This window comes from Adiantum capillus-veneris, chromosome 5, assembly GCF_014529385.1.
Source record: "Adiantum capillus-veneris isolate H3 chromosome 5, ASM1452938v2, whole genome shotgun sequence".
Classification (NCBI taxonomy): Eukaryota; Viridiplantae; Streptophyta; class Polypodiopsida; order Polypodiales; family Pteridaceae; genus Adiantum; species Adiantum capillus-veneris.
In genome coordinates this window covers 107056305-107066759 of record NC_140935.1, presented here as the reverse complement: position 1 = coordinate 107066759, position 10455 = coordinate 107056305, and the positions used below count along the sequence as shown (strand labels likewise).

Genomic DNA, 10455 nt, shown 5'->3' with positions numbered 1-10455 from the left:
AGCAAATGCATTGAGTTAGCCCAAGTACACATAGATGAGAGCCAAGCAAATTCTCTAACAAAGAGCCTATCTTCAGAGAAATTTGCACATTGCATAGACATGAAGGATGTAGGGTGAATCTATGGTCATGCTTCACACTTGTATAGTCATACATACTAACCCTTACACTTATAGGCACTTGGGCCACATTGGCCTTCAAGTGGGAGATTGTTAGGGTTAAGCCCAACCGCCCATCACCAACCATTCAAAGCATAGAAAAACTTGGAGGAGAGAGAAGAGCACATTGAAAGTAGTGATAGCAAGGAGGATCTAGTAAAAATCTACACATAGTTTTGCATTGAATCAAAGGTCATTGAGGAAGATCCACACACACGACATGGTGGGGAAGAGGTCCCATATATTAACATTTGTCCAATGTCAAAGACAGCTACATAGTTTTGGGATGATTTTATGATGAGGCAAAGAAGAGAAGAAAGAAGGGTCAGGATGATCCTATTGTTAGTGTTTTTGGGGCCAAAGAATAGAATTGGAAGAAAAAATTATGAGCTAGATGTGGACCCACATAAGGGGGTTTTTAAGCTCAATGTTTATGCATTTTACACTCACAAAAGGGTACCAAACCAATTAAGGGAGAAATACACAAACTAAATAGGAAAGGGTGGATTTATTCATGGAAAATCTACATATTAAGGGACTTTTAAATAAGGCCTTGAACGCACATGATATGGAGGGTATACACATAATGACACCCCCTAGTCCATTCATGACCATGTCTCATCGGTGCCTTCCTATGCTCACGTTTGAGCTTAGCTCTTCCATTGAACGAGGCTAGTGTCTAAAAGTTAAACAAATAGCCATTTTCTCTTGATGGCAAAAGTAATTTGCAAATATATGGGATGAAACTATAAAAACTTTTTTGTTGACACACACAATCTTAGACAACTAGTGCCTCAAGCTATCAAAGGACAAAGGGTTCTAGCAATAGGTTAAAGTTAACCTCTACTTACTACACTTGTTTTCCACCTCACAAATTTGTTGGGTGATGGCCTTATCTATTACATTTGACATTGAAATCTATGGCAATGTTCTTACCAAGCTGACCTGGGTTGCTAGGTTTGCATGGACATATCCGTCCATTTGAGCCTTTATGTAGATGATGCATGGGTCTTATGCTAGAATGTTTTGTCTTTTCTTCAGAGCCAACAGAAGTCCCAATTGTGATGATAGATGCACAAGGCTATTTATTTTCTTGTCCTTGATAACCATCAATGTGCTCTTTGTGAGTATACAATGACAACACTCCTTTCTTTGTTTGGTGGTTTCCTCTTGCCACTTCCTTGTCTAGCTCAATCTAAGTTCTTTCCACTACAAACCTTAACTCTTTCCACTTCTATTCCTTTGTGCCATCCCCTACTTTATGTTCCTGTTGATGGACACACTCTAGCCAATAAAGTATGAGTGCTTGAGCTTGATATGCTCTATGTACCATTGAGACTTTGAGAAGCGTATGGATGAACGTAGAAGATGTTGTCATGATGCCTTCTAGCTTCTTCGCTTCTTTTCTTCAAAGCTATGAAAACAATTGTGATGCAATAGAAGTACTTCATTGATATAGCTATTCACGTTAGCATAATTATCTAATGCCAAGCGTAACTTGTTTGGATACCATGTTGGGTCTTAACTAGATGCTAGTTTTGGAGAATTTTTGTTTAGCAAAACATATTTCTATGGAACCCACTTGTTTTCTTAGCTATAATGGCTTGATGTAAGTGAGGATCCCTTTTTATTTACACCAATCTTTCCTCTTGATTGAATTCATGATGCGGTATCCTTATAGCTCGTTGAAGCGGTATCCTCATAGCTCGTTGAAGCGGTATCCTTATAGCTCGTTGAAGCGGTTTTCAATAGCCTTTACCTCTTCTCACTTTCCATGAAAGTAATTGGATAGCATAACTCATCATCAAAGGATAAGTCCTTGACTTGTTATCATTCTTCATCAGTAGACAACCCCACCATATTTGTTGATCAAGTTTGAGAACCTGATTTAAACATGAAGGGACTAAACTTAGTTGAAACATGCTTTGCCTCATGGTAAGCTAACTCCAACTAGAGAGATAAAATTTCCAATTGTATTGCTTGGTGCTAACATACATGATTAGCATATCCTTTAACACAAGAGTCACACTTGTAATCTTCATATCCTCTTTGGATGCCTGACAGTACTAAGGTGTATTTTCCCATCGTTTACAGACAATCCTCCAAAATGACTAGTAAATTGGGAGCTAAAATTTTTGGCAACATTATTGAGTAATCAACAATGGTATGAACAACCAACTTGGTTAATTGTACAAAGTTTAGTCACTTATCTACCAACACCCAAACCGAACCATGACCTCTATTGGTGATTGGGAGAACCACAACTAAGCTCATAGAGATACTACACATAAAGTGCAAAATGCTTCATAAGCTATCAATTTCATGAATTTTCATGCCGCTCCAAATCAGCTTTTGCTAAACACTAGGGCCCATAATGCCTAGTGTGCATGCCTTTAGCAAAAACTAATATGAACCAAAATTTTCATGACTATAACTGCCAATGCATATGGAAAATGTGATGCTCATAGCACACATGAAAGAGGAGGGTAAATAGCTAGAAAGAGGGGGGGTAAATAGTTCAGAGAAGAAACTAATTACTTCCTACTGCAATCACTTGCAAACCTTGCTGAAACTTTTGAAACATAATAGAATGTGAAACATAAATCACATCTAGGTACAAAAATGAAACATTCTCATGAAAAATACATAGCCTTGCTATATGCATAAGCAACCATCCGTTAATGTTGTTTATAGCAACACTTGTAACCTTAACAAGTTGTTCTAAGTATCCGACAATTTTTGGCCACTAAAATTGTTCTTGATACTACATGCTGAAAATGGTTTACAAACGGATTTGACCAGCACTTAGGGACTCTGTCGTGACACATAATTATAAGAATAGGTGCCACTATTAGTCCTAGAGACTCATATTCTTCACATGTGGAATATGTCTCAGATAAGGAGGTCCAAAAAATGACATACTTCAAGGACAAGAGGTACTTTTGTGTGGAGGTAACTGAAAACATTCAGCAACATGAGTGAGAGGGAGCCTCCTAAACCTTTCTCCACACTGGCTAAACTGAACTCTATAAGTTGCTAGATCATGTTTCTTTGCTTTTTGTGACAACATGTGCGGTATGCCAAACAAATCCTACCATGTAAGTGTATAATTGTAGGATGAAAAAAATGTACAGAGTACACTATTGTCCCAAGATTCTTGCTCCTACATGACCTTGTCATGTGTCTTAAGAGATAAATGGATGAAATCATTCTAGCATACTCATCCCACTTGGAAAACTTACTCAAATCATATGCAAGAATGAAATGAAACCAAAACATATATTTACCTGAAGAATAAAGATAGCATCCACTTACTCGGACTTAAGTGCACTAGCCAAACCTAAAAAGTACAACATGTAATTGGTAACCTTGGGTGTTGCCTTGGCAATCCAAACCCCTTGGTTAGATTCTACATGTAGACTGTTGAAACGATGACAAACTCAATTTACTGTGTCCAATAAGATTGTAATCAACTTGTAAAGCTAGGCTTATTGACCACCCCTTGGCAGATTTTGGACTTATTTTGTTGAAAGTACAATTGTGAAGAGATCAATCAATGATCGTCTACATGCATGAAGTGGTTTGGTATTATTTGGGTCATACCCCTAGAAATACCACTTCTATAGCCACAATCAATGCTATATATTAAACAATTGATCTTTGCAAGTTGGAATTTTATAATGCATTCATACCTCTTGACGAGTGTTATTCCTAGAATTGGATTGTGGACTCACGTGCTAGCTTTCATGCGACTCCTCCTAAGGAGTGGTTCTCCACATATACTGCTACACATGGTACAATGAAAATGGGAAACTCTTATGAGCTTGATATATGTGATGGGGGCCATAAAACTTTGTATGCAAAATGGCACCGAGTTTATGCTGTAGAATGTCATACATGTACCTAAATTGACAACAAGTTTGATGTTTGTTGGGCAATTAGATGTTTGTGGTTACACTACTATTTTTGCACATGATTCTTGGATAATCAAGAAAGGAAACTTGGTTATACTTAAATGCCAAAAGTCTGGCTCAATGTATTCACTCTTTGTCTCTTCAGTGAAAGAGAATTCTATTTGTGTAGCTGAACTTCCGTCTACGGAGTTGTGGCATAGCCGGCTGGGACATATGAGTCAGAAAGGAATGAAAGTACTATACCCTTTTGGTTATATCCTTGTGTTAAACTACTCTGATTTTTATTTATGCTGACACTGCATTTATAGCAAACAAACTAGGTTGACCTCAAGAAGATAGTTCACCATGCCTTACACACCTACTCAAAATAGTGTGGCAGAAAGGATGAATAGGACTTTCCAAGAACACGTCACTTCTAAGTTGTCAACACCCACTTTACCTCAAGATTTTTGGGGGAAAGTTGTTATGATAGCTGTTTATTTGATAGACCGGTCACGTAGTGCACCACTGAAGTATAAAGTTTAGAGGAGATGTGGACGGGAAAATAGCCTAATCACGATAGGTTATGTGTATTTGGGTGTGAGGCATTCTCACATGTGCCAAAAGAGCTTAGGCAAAAGCTGAATCCCACATCACACAAGTGCATCTTCATTGGATATGGTGTGGATGGAGAGATGGGATATCGTCTCTAGCACTCAGAATCTAAAGAAGATTTTATGCAGCTCACGTGTGATATTCAACGAGTCTAAGATGCTAGACAACCATTGAAAGAGATTGAATATTGCAAAGTAAGGTTTGAGGATGTTGCCTCACCACCAATTATGCAAAATGCTTGACATGCTAGTGATTCACCTTCCACTAGTACACAGACAAATGTTGCTCCAGAGAGTAGAATTCAACAGTCAGGCACTTAGAAGGTCTACTCGTGTATCTCGTGCACCTAAGAGTTTTCAACCATGATTGGACTATTTGTTAGTCACTAAGTGCAGTGAGCCCACTTGCTATAAAGAAGCTATTTAGATGGATGATAGCGTGAAGTGGGAATAGGCTATGCAATTTGAGTATAACTCGATCTTAGTCAATGAGACTTGGGAATTGACAGAGTTACAAGAGGTTAAACAAGTATTACCTTGCAAGTGGGTGTAAAGGAAGAAGTACACGGCAAAAGATCCCAAGCCTAAGTATAAGGCTAGATTGGTTGCTAAAGGATTCAAGCACAAGAAGGGTGTCTATTTTGATGAGATCTTTTCCCCAATGGTCAAGATGACTACATTGTGACTTGTGCGTGGTTTAGTAGAGGACATGGAATTGGTCCAAATGGATGTGGGGACGGTGTTTCTTCATGGGGATATTGAGGAAGATGTCTACATGATGCAGCGAGAAGGTTTTGAGATAAAGCTTGAGAAACCAACAACGGCAGAACTGGTATGTAGACTCAAGAAATATTTTGTATGGACTAAAGCAAGGTTCAAGGAAGTGGTACAAAAATTTTGATGAGTACATTCAATCCCAAGGTTATGTAAGGAGCCAAGAGAATCATTGCTTGTACACAAGGAGGTTGAATGATGGTTCCCTCATCATTCTAATCTTGTACGTGGATGGTATGCTTATATCCAGGAAGTCAAAAGATGAGATTGCACTTCTCAAGGATGCCCTAAGCAAGCAATTTGCCATGAAAGATTTGGGTGATGCACATCACTTTCTTGGTATGCGTGTATAAAGAGAGATCATAAGTGTGGAATACTTGAACTATCATAGGAAAAGTATCTTCACAAGGTCTTGCAACGTTTTAACATGCAAGGGGGGAAAGCAATTTAGTACCCCATTGGCTGAATATGTAAAACTTAGCAAGAATAGATACCCCAAATCGGATGCTAAAAAGCCAGGGATGGAAAAAACGTCATATTCTTTGGCAATGGCAGTCTTATGTTCGCCATGGTTAGCACGCGACCAGACATTACATTTGCAATGGGAGTTGTCAACAGGTATATGGCAAATCCAGGTAGAAAGCATTGGGAAGTAGTGAATCTTGAGATACATCAAGGGTTCAACTAGCAAGTGCTTACGCTTTGGGAACAATGATGCATCCGTAGTTGGATACATTGATTTTAATTATGCGGGTTGTGTGGACACTAGGAGATTCACAACCGGCTACATTTTCTTGTTTACTAGAGCAATAGTCTCTTGAAGATCGTGTCTCCAAAATTGCACTTCAAAGCGGTTTTCACATTGCATCGAGATGATGGGCATAGTGTGAAGCTATGGTCATGCTTAACAATTGTACAGTTGTACATACTAACCCTTACACTTATAGGCACTTGGGCCACATTCGCCTTCAAGTGGAAGATTGTTAGGGTTTAGGCAAAGTGGTCGGCCGCCCATCACTAACACTAGATTATTATTTTGTTATATGGAATATGAAGGAGTGGTGAGGATTACTCTCACCAAAAGCTCCACCAAAACATTGTCCCTTCTCCTCTTCTCCTTCCCTCTTCCTACACACACAAGCGCGGGGATCTCCTCCCCACAAACAGCACCTTTGTTGCCACCACCATCGGCAGTATCGCAAAACAACCACCGAGATAGACACTGAGCCACCAAGAATCTAACCAATGACAAGGGTGAGGGGATAGCAATCGAGGGCATCCATCTTGTGCCTCTCGTCAAAGCAACTACGCACCTACCACAAACCCATGAGACCTGCATAGAGTAGATCTTTCGTCATGCTTCCCTAAATCCTCCCTGCTCATAAAGGTTGAGCATGCCATGAACCCTAACAGGGGAACCACCTTGCCCTCGCAATAAGTGGGTCGCTTCTAAGTGGACCATAGCCCCAAAGATCTAAGTGTTTTACAAAAACACATTACGCGATTACAAGAATGCTAAGTTAAAAAAAGAAAGTGAAAATCTTCTTTGCATGTTTGTTCTTGCTAATTTTGAATCACTTAGTTGGATCTATCGGCACTCCATTTCTTTTTCTTTGCATATTTGGCTTCATCATTGCATGTGTGTGTGTGTGTGTGTGTGTGTGAGAGAGAGAGAGAGAGAGAGAGAGAGAGAGAGAGAGAGAGAGAGAGAGGGGGGGGGGGGGGGGGGGGGGGGGGGGGATAGAGTCAAGAAAAGAGAGAGAAAGAGATTTGGAGGCAGGGGAGGGAGAGAGTGGAAGAGACATGTACCACAAGAGGAGGAGGAGGTGGTGGTGGAGATAAAGAGAGTGGAAGAGGAGGAGAGTGGTTGACTTTGGTGGCCAAGGGAGGGACAAGTGATGCATGGATGGCAAAGGAAAGAAATGCTCGCTCCCTCAAGCTCACTCCATATCCTTTTTTTTTTGGGGGCAAAACTCACAATGGTGAGTGCATTATATTAGCTTAACCAACAAATTACAAAGGTTGATCATGCTCGAGCTGAGCCATGTTGTCTCCATCACCCAAAGATACATCATTTGACAGGGGAGCCACCCGTGACACCTTGCAAAAGGACCTCTACTTGAGCACGGACCCATATATATATCCAGATATTGCGGCAACAGTCCAAGGCCTACCAAGACTTTTTCCAGCAACTTCGAAAAGGCAGGAGAGAGAGAGAGAGAGTGTTTCGTTGGGAATCTTTTTTTTTTGCAAAACTCACAATTGTAAGTGAATTATATTGATCATCTCAACAAATTACAAGAACTTGTCATGCTCGTGCCGAGCCATGACACCATCCAGAGACCAAACTTACATCAGCTATCTAGGGAGCCACCCCTAACGACCTGCCTCCATGCCCTTGATACACCAGGTTCATTAACATGTTCTTCACTAATCTTCTGGTTTCATGATTTTCCCCTTACCTAAGCATTCCTCTGACAACAAGGCGCAGGTAACCCTAGACCAATCATCCGAGTTTTGCTTGCACCCGAGCGTTCATATTAGCACTCTACTTTTTGCATAATTTCTGTGAAGCTTGCCACCTCAAGAACTCCTTCGAACACAAGGCGGTTTTATAGTTTCGTTGGGAATCTTATAGTTTTTCTTTTTTTTCGTGTTGGGCTATCCTCCACTTACTACTATCAAGTGAGTTCTTTGAACGCACTGTTGATGACGAGTCTCTTTTTTGTCCTCTTCTTCCTGTAAGGAGAAGGGAGTCGACTATGCACAGTAAATGTTCTCCTCGCCCTTCTCCATTTGACCCACAGGGAGGTATGGCGAATTCGTGACGATGTTTCATGTAGGGAAACGACTCCTACGACTCGGTGCGGCTTCCGTAGAGAGAGGTTCCTCTGTCAAGCTGCCCTGCTCATTCGGCGTCCTCTTCATCGCTGCGCTCCCACCCGTCTCCTTCGTTGGAAGGCTGATCGCAAGTGGATCTTCGTCTCAAAAGGCTGCAGGTTTTTCTGAAGGTAAGAATGGGCTCGCTTCACATGCCCTGTATGAGAAACTATGGTGCTTGCTAAAAGAAAATGAGCCCCTTTCGAGTTCTGCGGTATTTTCTATGCTCAAGCAGCCCATGCCTCTCGAGCACGCCTTGCTCTTTCTCTCATGGGCTTGCAAGCAGCCAGGTTTTGCGCCAGGTACTGATGATGTAAATCAAATAGCCCATTTGTGGGCATCCAAGTTTACATCATTTGCACTCAAGGATTTGGAAGAATGTTTTGACTCGGCAGGTTCTATGTATACAGACGTTACATGGGCAACTCTTATTACAACCAGTAATATTCTGAACAAGCCGCAACAAAGCATTAGCGTCTTTATGCATTCCCAGAAGCATGGATGCGTACCTTCTCAGCTACTATACGACCCCTTGTTGTTTGCACTTGTGAAATGCCAGCGGTTTGACACTGCCATACTCATAATTCGGGAAATGCTAGCTGCCAACATTTTACCTGGCAAGCTGGTCTTAGGCATTTTCTTGGATGCCCTTTGCAAGGTAGGAAAATCGAAGGATGCGTATAAGCTGGTGCAAGAAATGGGGCAAATGAGCTCGTCGGCCAGTTTTCGGGATGGTGCATATAGTAGATTGATCTGTGCTGTATGGAGAACGGCCCACAGCTCAATGGCATTGGACCTTCTTAATGAAATGAAAGCAAAGGGCTTTGAACCTGACAAGCATGCGTACAATGCTTGTATAAAATTGCTATGCAAGAAGCAGGGGTTCGAATTGGCGCAACGTTTGTTAAAGCATATGAATGAGCATGGTTGTTCTGCAGATGCGCCCACGTATACTATATTGGTTGATGGTTTGTACAAGGCTGGAAGGGCAAAGGATGCATTGGAAGTGATAGAGCTACTAACAGAGGACGAGAGACCTTTAGATCACTCAATGTACAAAGCTTTTCTGTCATGCCTCGTCGCTGTGGGACGGATTGATGAGGCTTTTGATGTCTTTGGGCAAATGCAAAGAGACGGAGGCTCTGAAGATCCTGTTTTGTACTATGTAATGATTAAAAGTCTTTGCGATATTGGAGAGATAAAGCGAGCTTTGGATTTGAAGAAAACTATGAATGAGAAGGGTTTCAAAGCTGATGCCCATTTGTATCAACTACTTCAGCAGGGTCTTTGCAAGGGCAGCCGGTATGTGGATGAATTGCTACTGCTGATAGAGGAATTAAAGAGTAATGGGTATGCTCCTATTGCTAAGTCTTACTGGACTCTAGTGACGCATTTCTATTGTCTTGAGGATTTTGAGAATTCACGCTCATGGGCAGAGGAAATGGTAAAGGAAGGCCACAAGCCTACTCCCTTTATTAAAACAAGGTTTCCGGAGCTGCGAAATGTGTGAAAGAATTGGGATGTCCTGTCTTGACAGCATGCTTTATGTTAGGGAACGGATACCTTCAAGCACTCAAATGGTGCATTTTCACATAGATCACCTGTGTGTAGACAATTAAAAACACCAAACTAGGGATTGTATATAAGGAGCTTCAAGTGTTATATCATACACAGTATGCAAAGAAATTTCTTTACATGTATTGAAGAGTCTACTAAAGTATCAACTTCACCGGATCTATCTAGATTGGATGGCAGGGACGTACATCTATTTTCAAGTATAAGTTGGAACACTATTTTTCTGCGCACCAATAGTTTGACAAAGATATGACACTCACCGAGTAAATGGAAATGAAATGCACAGAATAATGTCAAATTAAAGGGTAATCTAGATATAGTACAATCACTGAAATATACAACCAAAAGTGCTGTTCCAAAACGCCATAAAAACATGCTCTAATGCGAACCATGGGTATTCCATTTCATCACAGAATAAACAAGATGAAGCTTCACATAAATATTTTGAAATAAAATTTCCATGTGGCCCTTCGTTGAAGGGACCCATCTCTAACTAAACAAATGCACAAAACAAATTTGTACACCTTTATCCCTTCTCCTCTATTCATGTTAATATTAAGAGC

The 10455-nt window shown here is 40.8% G+C and overlaps 1 protein-coding gene across 1 annotated transcript; it reads left to right on the top strand.

The window, feature by feature from the left end:
- Nucleotides 1-8132: 8132 nt before the first annotated feature.
- On the top strand, nucleotides 8133-10053 carry LOC147457883 (uncharacterized). Its single transcript, XM_086511718.1, has one exon. It carries the CDS (start codon nucleotides 8268-8270, stop codon nucleotides 9825-9827), a length of 1560 nt encoding a protein of 519 aa, XP_086367844.1. The 5' UTR covers nucleotides 8133-8267; the 3' UTR covers nucleotides 9828-10053.
- Nucleotides 10054-10455: the final 402 nt, after the last annotated feature.

What these genes read in the sequence shown, in the direction of transcription:
- LOC147457883 (XM_086511718.1), top strand. Translation starts at nt 8,268, where the DNA reads ATGTTTCATGTAGGGAAACGACTCCTACGACTCGGTGCGGCTTCCGTA.